This window comes from Accipiter gentilis, chromosome 24 (assembly GCF_929443795.1).
Source record: "Accipiter gentilis chromosome 24, bAccGen1.1, whole genome shotgun sequence".
Taxonomy (NCBI): domain Eukaryota; kingdom Metazoa; phylum Chordata; class Aves; order Accipitriformes; family Accipitridae; genus Astur; species Astur gentilis.
In genome coordinates, this window is record NC_064903.1 from 24,794,501 (window position 1) to 24,811,424 (window position 16,924).

Below are 16,924 nucleotides of genomic sequence, written 5' to 3' on the forward strand. Positions count from 1 at the left end.
AGGGAGGTTGGTCTCCGAAATCCATCAGTCCCTGAGGGCCTCCTCCAAACGTACCCAACAGGCCGTTGTCACCCATCTTGGGGAGTTACCCTGAAGTCAACCAGCTTAACTTGCTGGGACCAGTGGACATGACTGTCACACTGTCAGACTCAAAATGGTGTCTCCACTGGTACAAGCTCCATAAAATGGTTTTGACTGTCAACATTTTACTTCAGATTTAGTATCTCCTATGTAGATAATAGAAATACATCAAAAAAGAAATATGGTGGAAAGCACAAAAATGAAAAATTCCTCTGGAACCATTTCTATTTATTGGGTGTCTGGTGGTGTTCGGTGAGTGAGCATTAGTTTAGTCCTTAACAAAATGGCAGGTGGTATATGTTTAAGGAAGGGTTGGCTCCTCAGCTAGCTAGTGCTTGAGAATAAGCTCACTTGCATAATTTCTTGACCACAGACTGCAGTATAAGCGGTGTTTTATGGTGACTACTAATAATCCTTACAGAACAAAACAAGCCACTGAAAGAAGAACACCTGTAAAAATGGAGTGAGTTTTTGCTGTCTTGCTTTTAAGCTGTGTTTCCGTTGTGATTTTTGAGACGTTTCCCCCTCTACCAGTAGGCAGGGCCATCTGCCATGCTGCAAGGAACACACCTGGGTCACACTGAGGTGGACAGGCAGAGCTGTGGTGTTTCTGTAACAGCAGAGTAAGTGGCTGAGATGTTGTGGGTATAAATTTAAGAATGGCTGTACATGTTATTCATCTTGAACAAATGACAAATAAATAAAAAGAAAGAATCAATACAGTGTTTCTATATGCATAAACAGCCATCTACTTTAAAACAGTGTGCATCGGTTGGCGTGTGTATAATCAGTGTAGGTTCCCCTTGTTTGCTTAGGCTTTGACAGATTTTGTGTGCTGTTAAAGAAGTCTCTTAATCTGTGCTGACTGTTCCAGTGAAAAATTCACTCGACACCCCTCATTCTGGAGCCCACATATGGGCAGTCCATTCCTGGAGACTTTTGAAAACCTGACTGGACATGGTCATGACCAACCCAGTTGAAAACTGGTGCTAGCTTGCTTTGGGCGGAAGGTTGGACTAGATGGTCTCCAGCAGTCCTTGCCAACTCAATTTTTCCCATGATTCTGCAATTACAACACAATGCTGCCTGGCCATCAGATGAAGGGTTTAGTTTTCTGCCACAATTGGCTGAACACTGGATATGTCTGTCTTCACAGAGTTTCTCTGGGAAGATGCCCTTGCCTTCTGGCAGGTGCTGCCTCTTTTATAATGGCAGTTCTCAACCCAGGCGTGCCTGAAAGCAGGGGAGATGGACTGCAGAGCGTGACTCTGTGCTGCACTCCTTTGCCGGCACACACAGAGCAAGGACTTCAACTCAGATCTGAAGCTCTCATTCAGCCAACAGTAAATGAAGGGATTGTAGCAAGTGCTGCTCATGGCAAACCAGTGAAAAGCAAAGTACAGAGCATTGCTACTGTGGATGGCCCTACAGGAGATCAACACCACATAGCAGTTCAGGGGGAACCAGCAGACTGCAAACACAATCACCACCACCATCAACATCTTCAGTGTCATCTTCTTTTTCCGTTGATGGGCATAGTATTGCTCCATGGTGAGGTCCCCGATGGCATTTCTCAGCCAGAGCTTCTTGGCCACCATGGTATATGTGATGGAGATCACAAGCAAGGGCAGGACATACAAGAGAACAAAAGTAGTCAAGTCCAAATACTTCCAGAAAAGATCAGCAGGAGGAGGGAAGCTGGGGAGGCAGACCATTCGTATTGTTCTGTTTCTGAAGATCACAGAGAGAAAGAACTGTCAATTCCACTACCAGCTGCACACAACACCCGGAGGACAAATATCTTAGACGTTTTTACAGGTTTCAGTAAAGGTATAGATAGCAGAACTCATTCAGTAACATAGGCAAGTGCCACTTTGAATGGAAAATTTTGCTTTAAGTTTGACCTTTGGCCCCAGTGAAGATATTGTAAACACATCACCAGGAAAAGAAAAAAATAATCCGTATTGACATCTGTGCCCTCTAATGATGAAGAGCACCTTTCTTCTGTGCCTTCTTCAAATTACAGGGCTGAATCTCTCAGCCAAAATCAACCAACAAACAAACCTGAAAGCAATTCCACTGATTTTCATTGTCCTTTCATGAGTAACACACCAGCTAGCCAAAGAGAAGGAAGACTTCTCTGTTTCACCATACTTCCTTTTCTAATAACACAGATGGAGAGATGTGTGCCTTAGAATCTGTGGGGCTTTGATTAAGCTGCATATGTCATATAAAAAAAAAGCACCATGTAAATGTCTTACCCAATATAAAATCTTGTCAAAGTCTGATAAATAGCATGAGGCAGTGAGAAGCAGCTGGCCATAACCCAGATGATAATGATGCAAATCCCTCCTTTCACCATGGACATGCGCGGCTTGAGAGGGTGCATGATAACCTGCAGAGAACAAGCAATCCTGAGGATTTAAAATGTCTTCAGTTGATAAAAACAATCTGCAAGCTTTAGAAAAAAAAAGTGCATCTTTGCTTTATCCATGTCCAGGAGCAAGCATTTCATGCTGATCACTGAGTAAGAAGCAAACAGCATGCATGCTTTCCAGTACAGCAAGGAATGCTCAGCATAGACATTAAGTGTGGCAGAAGTTGAAAGCCAAGGCACTGCTCTGGTTTGTACTATAGGGAGTGGAAAAAGTCTCCTAATTACTAGAGACAAGGTCTCCAATACAGATGACAACCATGGGGCTCACAACATTTGGCATTTGGTCAATTCGCAAAACAGAGTGACAAGATGCTTGAGAACCATGGTTGAATGTAATCCTTGGCCAACATAGCATGAACAAACTTGAAGGCTGATCTCTTTTATATTCAGTTTACCCTGTGCAGTACTGGCTACAGCATGGTGTACTCCATGTGTTTGCTGCTAAGAAAGTCTACTTTATCTGACAACATCTTGGTCACTCTTTGAGCCTCGCATTGCAGTTCGAAGCGCTGCAGCAGCTCTGCATCCCTCCAGTGTTAAAAGACAGAAAGGAGAGACTCATTTTACAGGACTTCAGAGAGTAAAAGGGCTGGAAAATGCAAGGAATTATGCAAGTATTGAGTGTTACTGATGGCCCAGTGCCCTGAGCAGAGAAACACGCTCAGTGTCACTCATCAGCTTGACTTCAGAGATCATGATGGTTAGGTATCTGTTGAGCTACATGCACTATGGATGATTATATTAGGCAATGAAAAATAATTAAATATAGACCTATCATGTCATCCAAATGATCTCTTGTCTGATGAAGTCTTTGGTATTTTTTGCATATCTTTTCTAGTGTCATTTTAAGTATCTACTTAATCGAGCCTCTACAACTCCCCTGGATATCTGTCTACTCTGGTACCTCTCAGGACTAGCAATATTTTGAAAGGCAAGTGTTGATTTCTTTTTGCTCAGTGACATCTCCTTATTTCTGTTTTTATCTCCTTGGACCGTACTAGCTAATCCCAGTTCTGAGGAACCTACTCCACTGCATTTAAAGGCAGGTATTGCATTTGCCCTTAATTAAAGAAACACTTCTTGAAACCTAGCCATGCCTTACAATCAACCCAGAATCTACTGATTAAAATGAATCATTATCAAAATACTTTGCTTTCAGGAGTTGCAATGTTGCACATAGAATGGGCAGACTACCAAAGTTTTTGTGGTAAGACAGAAATGGATATCTATACTCTGGCAGTCACTGTAATTTTCTGACACCAGATGGGGCACATCCCAAACAGAGTGGAATCCATTATTGTTCTGAACTTCATCTAGCCGTGTCATTTATCATGTGAAATTGCTTTTCAGTAACAACCATTTCATTGACTCCAGCACTGCAAGAAAAATACAGTCTACCTGAGAGCGCACCTTGCAGGACCTGTTCTCCCAGTGCACAGCATTTATCAGCTTAAGCAAAAATTACAAACTGTATTATACTTCAAGGAAACCCTTCGGTTTGCACTCATTGCTTGACCTGTAAGGTTTTCCTAGTTGGTATGTGCCAGAAATTATCGGGGCAGGGGTAGGAGAGGAGAATTTCTTACTTTGAACTGAATGTGCTAACGTAGTTCTCACTGCTTCCAGTCTTAGGCATCCCAAAATAATGGGACAAGCCTAAAAACTGTAAGACTCTTCATAAATACGTGCTGAGATAATGCATTGGTTTGCTGGCATTTGAACTTCAGAATATATTCCTGCCTTGCTTTCAGGGCTGTACTCCGCAGAGCAGCTGAGGTAGGCAGGGGCTCCTGGAGCTCATCTAGTCCAACGCCCTGCGCAAAGCAGGGTCAGCTAGAGCAGGCTGCCCAGGACTGTTTCTGGTTTGGTTTTGAATATCTCCAAGGGCAGAAACTCCACAACCATTCTGGGCAGCAATTCCAGTGTTTGATCACCCTCACTGTAAAAAAACATGGGGTTTTTTGGCCACTGCCATGAAAACTAGAGTTCTCCCCTCCATTCCTTGATTCCCAAGACAATGCAAGTTTTCAGGTAATGGGATTTGAAAGGGAAGAAACTACTTATTTAGTGCCTTATTTTCTAGCAAACATAGGGGTGATGTACATCACATACCTGATGCCGATCCAGAGCGATGGCAGCAAGGGTCAGCACAGACACGTGAACGGAGCAGTACTGAACAAACCGGCTTATATGACACATCAGCTTTCCAAAAACCCAGGTACTGCTTACAAACCGCACCTGAAGAACAGACAAAATTGGATTAAAAAGTGTGCATTATCTGAAGAGTAGCAAATAGGCTTCACAGGAACATGGTAAGGAAGAAATGCTTTAATATAGTTTCCTTATGCTTTGTAGATGCATTATACTCAGTTTTTTCTGGGGAAACAGTGACTATGCAAGAGGCTCTGAAACAGAGGTGGGGTTTATTAGGCTGCGCAAACAAATCCGCTTGAGTAGTGCTCCATGTGTGTGCACGTACATGTGGACACGTAACATGGCCCTTCTGAAAAAAGTAAAGAAGTCTTAGCTCAACTCCTTGATGAGGCTCTGCAGGGAAAAACAGTATCTTGCTTTCTTAAAAACAGTTGCACATTTGAATTTGTGGATGCTGAAAGTTGCATGGGTTCAAAACTTAGTGAGATAAATTAATGGAAGAAAAAATCATTGAGGGCATTGAAATAGCAAGGTAACACTTCTGAGTTAGGGACTGCCTGTCTGTGGAGCATACCTGCCTACCTGCCCTGTGTCTATACTCTTCCTGGAGTCTGCAGCTACCAGCTGCACTCAAAAGCAGGACATGAAGCTGGGTGGCAGGGTCTTGCTCACGCACTGGTCTCTAAGCCAAAGTCTGCTCTTACCACGTTGTGTGAGATGCATCAACAGCAATTTCAGAGGTGTCAATTAAGGTATACAAACAGAGAGGAAAAATTTACCCTCCAGTTGAAAAAGCAACTCACACACACTTCACCAGCTGCGCTGCCTTCCTCATTGATCTGACCTCTGCAGGTATGGGAGCCATCTCCACCTGGGCATGAATCCAGCCGCTCTTGGGAGTGGAGGGAGGCAGGGGGAGTTTAAAGCCTCCCTGAGACTGCAGTGGCAAGGGCAGCATGGTATTTCTTATAAGTTCCCAGAGAGGTGTTACTTAGTGTGGCTTTTCTGCAGAGGAGATTATTCCAAATAACGGTTGTTGTCTCACTCCCTTGTTATTCCTGACTGCGCAATATTTATTACAAATTAATGTGACTCATTCTGGAAGCAGATTAAGCTAATTTGAAATAGAGCACATTTACTACAAAACATCTGTCCACACAGAAAATTAGTCAAGACTAGCTAATGGTTTTCAATTAATCTAATTAATTTCCCTATAGAGACAACTCTAGTAGTAATGACTCTTGTCACTGAATGTGTAGCAATATGCTGTTTTTCTTTGAAGTTAATGCAAAGCTCTTTGCTATGAGAGATTACAATTAATTAATTACTCTTGCCTAATGTGTGACTGTTGCTGTGCAAACACACAAGAGGGCATTATCCTTTCCCCGAACAGATTACAGGATGCAAATCATAGAATCACAGAACAGTTTGGGTTGGAAGGGACCTTGAAGATCATCTAGTTCCAGCCCCCCTGCTATGGGCAGGGACACCTTCCACCAGACCAGGTTGCTCCAAGCCCCATCCAACCTGGCCTTGAACACTTCCAGGGCATCCACAGTTTCTCTGGGCAACCTGTTCCAGTGCCTCACCACCCTCACTGTAAACAACTTCTTCCCTACATCTAATCTAAATCTACCCACATTCATTTTAAAACCATTACCCCTTGTCCAATCACTGCACGCCCTTGTAAAAAGTCCCTCTCTAGCTTTCTTGTACGGCCCCGTTAGGTATTGGGGGGCTGCTCTAAGGTCAGCCTGGAGCCTTCTGTTCTCCAGGCTGAACAGCCCCAGCTCTCTCAGCCTGTCCTCATAGGAAAGGTGCTCCAGCCCTCTGATCATCTCGGTGACCTTCCTCTGGACTCACTCCAACAGGTCCATGTCCTTCTTGTGCTGGGTGCCCCAGAGCTGGATGCCGTACTCCAGGTGGGGGCTCACAGAGCAGAGCAGAGGAGGAGAATCACCTGCCTCAACCTACTGGTTACGCTTCTTCAGATGCAGCCCAGGGTATGGTTGGCTTTCTGGGCTGCAAACGCACATTGCCAGGTCATGTTGAGCTTCTCATCAACCAGTACCCCCAAGTCCTTCTCCTCAGGGCTGCTCTCAATCCATTCTCCACCCATCAGAGCAAGACAGAGAAATCCCACCAAAGAAACAGGACCAATTTAAGAAAGGGTGAATCCAAACCGATAATTCAGGGACTGATTTTGGAAGGCAGAAGAACACTATGGACAGCTCTGGGCAAGGATTGAAGCAGGAGTATTTGGGATGCTTTCGAACCAGAGGGCTGTCTCAAATTCAGCTATACAGAGAGTCCTACTTACACGTTGTTATAGATTGTGACAGTGGAGCAAGAAATGAATCCATTTAATTCTTCCCACCTCATTCTTTTAATAATTTTTTTATGTTTTATATTATTTAGTAACTGAAAATAAACAAAGGACAATCAGCCCCAAGAAGCACAGTTTGTAGCGCCCAAGAGCCATGCCAAGCTGACACAGCTCAGCACAGACCTAGCAGTCTCCCTTGCAATCATCTTCACAAGGACTGACCTTGTTTGCATCATTTCCATAAGAAATTGGCAGTTAATTGAACTTTCTAGTGTCAAACTTGTCCCCGCTTCCTTCCCCATCAAAAGACAAATAGCACTTCGACATCCGAGCTTTGCCACCGTCCTGGAAGAGGGAGGAAAGCTGCAGAGGAGCGTCGCCTCCCAACCGGATTGCGAGGTGGGGGCACAAGTGCCCCGGCTCTGCTCACCGAGCCCTGCCTGCCTGCGAGGGGGTGTTGGGGAGAGGGAGGGCACGACTGCATCTTGTTCAGGAGGCAGAAGTAGCCGGGGGAGTGGGGAGGCAAAAAGAAACTCTGCATATTAGCCTGTTATTGGCCATTCAGTACACGTGTACACAGCTGACAGGCACAGACAGACACCAGCAGAACACAGACAAGCCAGATGCTCACCAGCGTGAAGGGGGTGTTCAAAATGGTGATCATCACGTCGGCAACGGCCAGGTTGACGATGAAGAGGCTGGTGGCGGAGTGCATCCTTTTGTTCTTGATCACCACATGGCACACCAGGATGTTGCCGAAGAGCGAGATGCAGATGATCACAGAGTAGGCTACTATCAGCAGCGCCTTCACTGTCCGGCTCTGGGACTCACCCTCATACTTGGTCCCGCTGTCAAAGTCCCCCAGGTCCTCCAGGTCCAAACCACTGTGGAAGAAGGATTGATTAGGGAAGCCATACAGTGCAGAGAAGAAGTTGGTCGTGTTGTGATTCTCCGCTCTCCAGAAGGGCTTGGAGATGTACTGCAAAGGGAACCACGTGTGCCTGCTCATGGCTCGGGAAGCAAAGCTCCAGCGCTGCCTGTTTCCCTGGGCAGGCTGCATGTTCCTCTCTGCCCTCCTTCTGGGCAGCTCAGGTGCTAAAGTCAGTTGTTGCAGGAGGGAACATGTGCTTGTATTTTAAAAATCTGCCCCGTGGTTGCAAACTACTTACAAAAGTTGATAAATGGGTCCTTCTTCCTGTGTTGATTACCTGTGAGCTTTGCTCCAGGGACTCTCCAGCTGCTGTCCTTTTTCAGTCCTGCACGTCTTACATACAGAAGCTGATTCAGATGCTGAAATATCAGAGATCCCCAAACACTTTCTCTCTGCACCTAGGAAGAAATGCTAGTGAATATTTCCTTTTGGGCACTGCTCTGCTTCTCTCCTGCAACTTCTCCTTCGAAATCTCCTTTATTGTTTTTCCACATAGTCCTTCATCCATCAAGTCTCTGTTTCCCAAGAGTTTTCAGAGCTTGTCAGAATCAGAAAAGCAAGGGCTGCCTTTCCCTTTTCTTTTCATTCACAAAGTATCTCTGAGCTATACACTGAAGCAGCTTTGCTCAGAGGCTGAGTGGTCCCTGCTTTCCCTGTGATATATACAGCCTGCCAGATGACACACCGCCTAGCAAATAGCCAATAGCGTATCTCTTCCTAGTTTATCCTGAGGTGTATTGCAACCCCACACATAGACGATGGGAGACTCTGATGTGCAGGTCTAGCAGAGCAGCAAAATACAGAGAGAGTGGATGTGCCCTGATCTTCCCTGTCTCCTCTCTCCTCTTCCTCCCAGCACAACAGCTACATGGGGTGAAGCATCTTTACTAATTGGCAGCATCTTTCTCTCTGTTCCAGAGTTTTAGTAGACAGAGAACATCCGAGGATTTCTGCCTCCAGAGAGGTCCCAGCTTTGCGCCTGGCACCATCCCCTTCTCGCTCTCCCACGTTTTAGAGGACAGTGTAAAACATGAAACGCAACCTGAAAACAAGAACAGAAGTTTCAGGGTGCTGCTGGGTGTCCAGGGAGACTCCTGCCACAGCCTGGTCTTCTGTGCACTGAGCCAGGAACAGGGGAGAGCAGCAGCAGAAAGCAGCAACATGGGTGGGAATCCCTTCTCTTCCCCTTCCCTTCCTTTGCAGACAGAGTCATTTGCAAAGCAGCCTCTGGCTCCAAGTTCAGAAACTCAGATGCGAAGAGCCTTTCTGTGCTGCCTTCCTGCAGTAGGCTCCCGCACCCTGGGGTGGGGGGAGTCAGGCAGCACCGGGCTGCAGGGCGGGCAGAAGGGGCTGAGCAGGGAACAGGCAGGTTTGCATTTGGGCTGGTCACTCTTGCACCTTAATTTAAGCTAATTTTGAAGAAATGGCTTCTAAAGACATGATTCATCTTCATTACCGGGCAGTACTTAATGATGAGCCAAATCATGATAGTAATGCTATCTGTCTCCCCAGGCTGTGTTACCACAGTTTTAGTAGGTATACACATTAAAATGCTTGTCCCTGTCTGCTCCCATGAAGATGTGAAGAAAATGCTTTCATTACCAGAGTATTGAGCTTGCAAAGCTGAATAAAATTGTCCCTACGGGTCCCTGCAGATTACTATATTTCATATTTATGAGGTGTGTAAAGACTTCATAAGAGGGCATAATAGAAATACCAAGAATACAAGGCCATTACATTAAACATTTTCCTAATGCAAAAGATCCTATCACGCTCCTCCAAAGGTACATTTTCAGCTTCTTGTCTGTGTCTCTGTCCGTCCTTCTCCCAGCTCCGTTGCTGGTGCCAAGCATGGGCCAGCAGGGAAAGGTTGTGAGAGCTGCTCAAGAGGAAGCTGCTGCTCAGAACTGCTCCCACTTTTGAGCCATTTCTGCTTTGGAACACACGACGGAGGTCCACAGAGCAACCCACAGAGAAACTGGCTGTGCCTCCAAGAGCATCCTCTGTCCTCCCAGGCCAGGGTCCCCAGGGGACCATGCTGCAGAGAGGTGGGGCCGCACAGATTATAGCAAAACCTAAAACAAGGTCTTCTGGTGCAATAATGAGATTTCTGGCTTGAAAAAGAAAATGGCTCTTCTTTGCCATTCAGAGTTGAAAACAGCTGGATTAGATGGGAAGATTCAGTGCTTGAGCCTTGTCCAGAGGGAGAAAATTCAACAGCTATAATTCCCAAGTCTAAGTGTGGAAAAGTTCCTTCAATGTGCCTGTTGCATCCGGCAGCCTTTTGAAAGATTCCTGTTCCCTATACAGCTAAGTTTACACTTTTCTGTTTTAAATACAGGTTTTGTAAAAAAAAAATAGAAAAAAATGAGAGCTATATATCAACCCCTAGATTTTTTTTCTTTCACTCAAAAGGTGTGTTGTAAATAAGTTTGGACAGTCCTTGAAATCCATGATTTGGGAATTTTTTCCTTTTTTATATTTGCTTTAATGCACTGAGGACACTATATTCCTCTTCATTTGCAATGACTAGTACATCTTATGTGACTCAGAAAACATAGGATGAACAGGCACAGAAATCTTGCAGGACATTTCATGGACTTGATAATAAGACTTAATAAATAAACCATGTTTAGTGATAATGGAGTGACTACCCCAGTAATGAATTAAATAAAACAGCTCTAATTCAGATAGATGCTAACCATTCAAAATCACAACTATATTTAACTTAGGGGCTGTTGACTGTGCAGAACAGCTTAATGTCACGGTGATAGCAAAACCTACAGTAGACTGCATCTGAAGACAGGGAAAGGCAGGCAAGCTTTGGGATGTCCGGACCTGCCGAGCAGCAGCATTCCGCTGTAGTGCCCGGTGTGCAGAGAGCCGGGAGGGACCGCAGCCTGCTGAGAGCCTGCACCATGCCTTGCCTCTGCTCACCCAGCCCAGTCCCACCGGCACTGCCGCAGCTGCAACCACAGGTGGAAGCAACACTCCAAACTGCATTTCCTTTAAAAGGCATTCAGAGGCCTTTTACACCGTGACAGTGTTCTGGGGCGTAAGGACACCAGGTGCTTTGGAGAATGCTTTTCTATGCAGGTACGCTAAGGTTTGGCTTCTGGGGAGGAAAAGATCTGCTCAGCCCGCATCACTTGGTAACACGAGTTTTACCTGTGTGTTCCTTCATCCCCACTAACATTATTCACCATAGGCTTTCTCTTACATTCCCCTCTCAATATGTGAGAGCCATTGCAGATATAATCAAAATCCAGCTTTTACAAAATGTTTTAATTTACTGAGGGCATGCTTTTAGGCAAAATCATAAAATTTGCCAGTCTGAAATAATAACAGCTGCTAACTTTAAATTAGAAGCATTCCCTGACAACTAATTCCTTCTATATCTGCTTGATGGCAATAAAATTGATGGGTGTGTTTGGTGCAGATAAGGTTTATTTAGGGAGTCTAAAAAGTCTGCAGTTCGATCTTCACATTGCAAACACTTAAATCATTCAGCGCAGCCCCAAAATGGGAGCCCCTTCTGCTAAGTGCAGCACCCCATATTGCTTATCAAACTGATTCAATTCAGACCCAGGCAGGATCCCTGCAGGTGTGACCTGCAAACAATCACGCATCCTACCTGATGTCTGCCAATCTGTCTCAGCATCCAATTAATGCTGTGTTCCATGATGTGAACACTGAACTAAAGCTCTTCAATCATTGAGCATCAGCCAAGGGAGCTGCTGGCAATGTCTCTGGCTTTCAGGACTACAGACAGGCAATGTGGAGCTGGGAGCCTTGGAGAGGATGGGATTTGACCCGCAGAGCCACATCCTCTCCAGGCAGAGGAACACTACTCTGGAGAAGGGCAGCCTAATAAGCAACATCAGAAAATCTGATGGAGAGGTGCTTTCGAGAAGCAAAAGGGTACTAACTACAGAGGAGAATGGAGAGTGTGGAGCTTCAGGGCTGCTGTTGCCTGTGGTTACATGCCATTACCCACTGCCAGGGTTACTTCCAGCACTGTCAAGGACCTGCTCAGAATCAAATGTGTCACAGCATGAACAAATTTGTTCTCCATCTCAGCAATCTGCAGTAAAGAATAGTGGTTTTGGTAGGCAAGGCCTTACAGTATTTCTTCTTTGTTTCAGGTTCTTTCAGCCCCCACTCTCAGAGTGAAAGGTGTGTTTTAGTCATTGTTTTTACTAATTCTCCCTCAAATACGCTGAAATAAATGGCTACATTTCTGTCTTCCCACTCCCCTTTTCATGCTCGTGTCCTCAGGGTCACTCGGCTGCCTTCAGCATGACTCGGGCACAACACGAGAAGTTTATATGCAGGGACAGTCCATCAGTATCGGCCTACAAGTCAAAGTTCAGACAAAACTGAGGAAAATTGTTTATGACAGTTGAGCTGTTTGGGCCTCCAGTTCTGAGAGAGTTAGGAGGAAGTTAAGCCCTGTATCTCTCCCAGTAACCTGCTCTTCCTACTATGGGATCCTTGAACAGGACAAGCCAAATCATAGTTCAGCTTCCGAGTGTACAAACTCCTTTCCTGAAATCCTTATGCCCGTTTACTCCCCCTGGGAGACCCAGCAAACCACTTAGGAAAAAGACCCTTCAAGGTGGGGACTTATTGCAGAACATCCTTATCCAAGAACTCGTGCTGAGTCACTGCAAATCTGCTGCAGAACTTTCTTCCCAGCTAATGGGACGATGGATGAATTTCTTTGCACTACCTTTATATGCACTTGAAATTGTCAGTTCCTTTTATTACCAGGCTTATCAATGGTTTTTGATGAGGAAGAATCAATCCACCATTAAGAGGACACGTTATATGGAACAAGCTCTGAAGGAAAAGTAAATCTATTCCAGCCAATTATCTTGAATTCAAACGGGATTCTGCTTCTGCAAACAACAAGCTGAGCGGAGCCAGGCATTATGTCCTCACTTGCACCCAGCTGAACATGCTCACACTGAGCTCCCAGAAACGATGAAGCGCTCCTTACATATTCATTTGCATCTGCTCTCCCACCAGGTTTTGCCTCCACATTGCTAAGACTTGCAACGCATAAAGCTCTGAATGCTCCTAATTGTGCCCAAGAGCCAATTTCAGCTTACAAATCCTGTATGTCACTTGGAGAGATCCTCATTTTCCCTTTGGTCCGAATTGGAGACGTGATGCAGGCTGCCAGCTCTGCCAGGAGCACGGCTGGTGCCTTCAGCCTGGGCGGTTTGTTTGGCATTTGGGGGTGGGCTGGGGGCAGCAGCCACCCTTGCTCAGCCGGTACCACAGCGATGCTGCCGCTGCACCAGCACCTGCAGCCCTTCTGCTAGAGCAGGGCTTCTGGAACAGCACTTTGTACCTGCTCACTTCTGGGGAGAAGCAGCATCCGGAAACAAAGAGATAAGCAAGTCGTGTAATGAGAAGATACTCAGCTGAAAAGGGAGTGGGTGGAGCACAGTTTATTTAGTCATGCCAAAGTAAACTCGCTAATTACTGTCAAGTCCTGCTTGAAGTGCAGTGCTTGCTTCTTCGTGGAATGGATTGCCCTGAGGTAAAAAGACCCTGTATGATTTCAATGTCTTTTTTTTTTTCCACAGAGAAAAAAAATTCCTCTTTGTGGGGGAAAAACGTGAAAGAAAGGTGCTGGGCACAGACTGTCTATCTGCCAAGGTACTTAAATCCCCCTGAAATAGTGTTTGAGCTTTCATTCTCACAGCTTTCCTGCAAGGCAGTGAAACACAATTCCCATCTGGCAGACAGAGGGAAGGGACAGATTTTCAGAGGACCTGTGTGGGATTACCCAGGATGCCAATGCTTGAGTTAGGAGCTGAAAATAACTTCTTTGGATGTGCTGGGCCAGCCTTTCCATAGTGAAGATTGACATATAAGCAACCTGTAAAAACATCCACTGTGAACTGATGCATGGTAAGGAACTACATGACCTTGTGCTCCAATTGCTGTATTATCATGGACCAGCTTTTGCAAACATAACTAAATGGAGCCATGCACAGCACCCCATATGTTTACCCTGAAACACCTAAACCATCCAGTTCCGCAGCCTGGAACAAGCACAAATCTAATATTTTGTGCTAAGAGACATTTGAGTATGTTTGCTACTTTCTTTTTGCAACAGCAATTCAATTCAGCACAACCCTTTGCCATTTAAGAGGAGCGTGACCCTTTGCCACCCAGAGCCTCTCCGTGAGCAGACTCCCTGTGGGCCGTCGGAGCTGGACCTTGGACGCTCTCCATCCTCAGAGGGGCCAAGGGAGACTGAACCCATCCATCAGCCACCGTTCGTCTGGGTCACTTGCAGCCTTTCTCATCCCAGCAGGACTACTTGTGAAAGCAAAAGTGTCTCTCTCTCCATTGACTTTCTTCTCAGAGGAGTTTACGTTTGTTCATACCAGCTCATTCTAGGGTCTTTGGAGGAGGGATTGTGCATAAGTTATCACATCTTATTGCCAAATAAGCATGTCTGCACTAGATATCCAGCAGCATTTCTGATAGGGAATTTGGCTCTGCAGGACCCCCTTTTGCTCCTTTCCTAGAAAGCAGTCTTAGTTAGATGTGTGTCCCTTGCCTGGAGAGGGAGAAATTCCCAATTCAAGAGTGGGAGCCAGCTCCGGCCAATTGCCTTTATAAAGCTTGGTACAAATGTACCTGACGGGTTTGCCGTGACTTCTCTAATGTATCTGCAATTATTTCTAATTCAGTGTGCCAGACACACACAGCAGAGGTCAGCTGTAGTATATATAGGTCATCCACAGCAAAATGCTCAAGTGGATTATGACACATAATTCTAAGCAGTAAGAAAGTGCAAAATTATATTCTACAATTTCATGTTATTTCCTATTTCCTGTGACTATCAGATGTCTGTAAAGTAAAAACACAGCAGAGTAACCAAGGGACATGCTATAAGTTCAGGACATGAAATTTGACATATGCTAATCTAGAAGATTTGCTCTTGACATGGAAGATTTGATTGATATAGTGGAGACAACACATACAGAGGAGGCGATCATCAGCAGTGTGGCAGCTGCTGATCATAGTCCATCAGGAGGTGGAAACAAGCACTGCCAGGTTCAGGTAATGTGATTTTTTTTCCCTTTTGCAGAGGATTCAATAGCAGGAGAAAAAGCCAGACAGCCTGTTCTGGAGCCAAGTCCCATTGGCAGAGATAGGCAAGTTGCTGTGGAAGCTTCTGTTGCGCCTTTTTTTCCTTAGTTTGAAGAAAACTCCTCTGGGAGGATAAGATGAAGCACTAGACTAAAAAATGCTCTGAAGTTTCTGAAAAGTAACCAAAAAAACCCCCTAGTCTGATTTTACTAGCAGCTACAAATGTTCAAATGGGAACTGAGAGCCCTGTTCCTTTAATAAGTGGTGCAGAAGATAAAATTTAATTTGAAAGGAAAATTGAAATAAGCAGCCTTGAAAAGCTTCTGAAGACTCTCTGGAGACAGGGATGACATGAGCCCTGAAACACACAGTTACAAAACCCACCCTTGAACAGCAGCTTGCTTTTTCAGAAAGTGACCAGAGAATAGGTTCGCAAGTTATATTTGTGTTCTGAACATGCTGGTTTTTCCACTGAAAAGCTGAATGAAAGCCAGGACATAAATGTAATCAGTGCTAATCTGAAATTTTAGCTATGGATAAAAAATTTTACCCCATTCATTTAAAAAAAAATAAATCTTGCTTTCCTTAGGAAGCAAGTATTTGTCTACAAAACCCAAAATTTTCAGTTTCAGTCTCTCAAGCCAGACTATGGTTACTGAGTTTAGCTGCTGTGAACTCATGAGGGTCTTGCTATGGAGCTGGAGGAGGCAAACGACTTCAGAGGACACAGCCCTGTGCAGGCAGCACGTCTTTCAGGGAGGAAAGTCACGGCAGAATAACAGCAAGAAGCGGAAAATGCTTCTCAGCCTCATCTCAGGTACATGGAAGTCAGCTCTGGAAGAAGCTCACCCTGAGATAGCATTCCTGACCTTCACCTGACCAGCGCTCACCTACTCGACAGCATTCTTTTACATCTCTTCTAGCCCAGGAGTCTCCCACCGGATTCTTTTGTCCTTATAATATTCACAGTCTCTTTCAATGGCTCTTACTCATTCTGAGATGGGGCAAGGGGGTGGGGTGGTGTGGGGTTTTTTTCATTTCTTCAAATATCTCTGTTTCAGAGGCTAAGTTTTTGAAACACTGATGACTATTCCAGCTTGGATTAGTTTGCATTCGTATTACAAAAAACATTTCTTGCATTCAGTCCCTTCTCTCTATTCAACTGCACTTCATTCAACTCTGCTCCAAGAAAAGCATAATTAGCCAATGTTTTATTTTCTCCTCTTAACATAATTGCCACATCTCCAGCTGCACTCACTAAAATTCCTGACTTTCAAGAAAAAAAAGTTTATATCTACAGTTTCCTTTAAATGCTAGATGCTGCGTTCACATTCCTGAATGAACCCCCCACATCTCTTTTCGATATCAAAAGACTCGGGGATAGAGACACGGCACACTCTAGAAGGCAAACCTCACTCCTTTGCAAACTGAAGTACAGAGATGAGGGCACTGTCAGCAGGAGGAGCCCTTTGCCAAGAGCCATCTCTGACTCTCTGTGCTCCAAACTGCTCCTTGGCAAGCCACAAGCTTTATGTCAGTGTTTTTTACTTTGGCGCTCAAAAACCAAGCACCAAAGAAGGGCTTGTTAGCTGGAGAAAAAAACCTGGGAGGATGTCTCCATAAGCACCCTTCTGCCCACCTCTGGTTGTTGACAATCTCCCAGCTAGATTTCACCACCCACCACCCTGTGACTAGGCATCTCTTTCTGGAGATGTAAATCAACTGCAGGAATCAAAATAAGACCCAGCTTCACTTCTGTACCTGATCAAAGGTTTATGGTTTTAACAACCCATTTCTCATGCCGATCCATTTCAGAGTACAGCCTGACTGTAGCTGCATCAGCTGCACACAAAAATATGTTACTATAGTACAAGAA

At 45.0% G+C, this 16,924-nt stretch overlaps 1 protein-coding gene across 1 annotated transcript; it reads right to left on the bottom strand.

Annotated features, from left to right (window-relative positions):
- Window positions 1-830: 830 nt before the first annotated feature.
- On the bottom strand, window positions 831-8,007 carry LOC126050180 (G-protein coupled receptor 83-like). Its single transcript, XM_049827732.1, has 4 exons — window positions 7,630-8,007; window positions 4,631-4,756; window positions 2,343-2,476; window positions 831-1,812 (listed from the first exon to the last, which is right to left on the bottom strand). The coding sequence occupies exons 1-4, from the start codon at window positions 8,005-8,007 to the stop codon at window positions 1,188-1,190; spliced, it is 1,263 nt and encodes a 420-aa protein (XP_049683689.1). The 3' UTR covers window positions 831-1,187.
- Window positions 8,008-16,924: the final 8,917 nt, after the last annotated feature.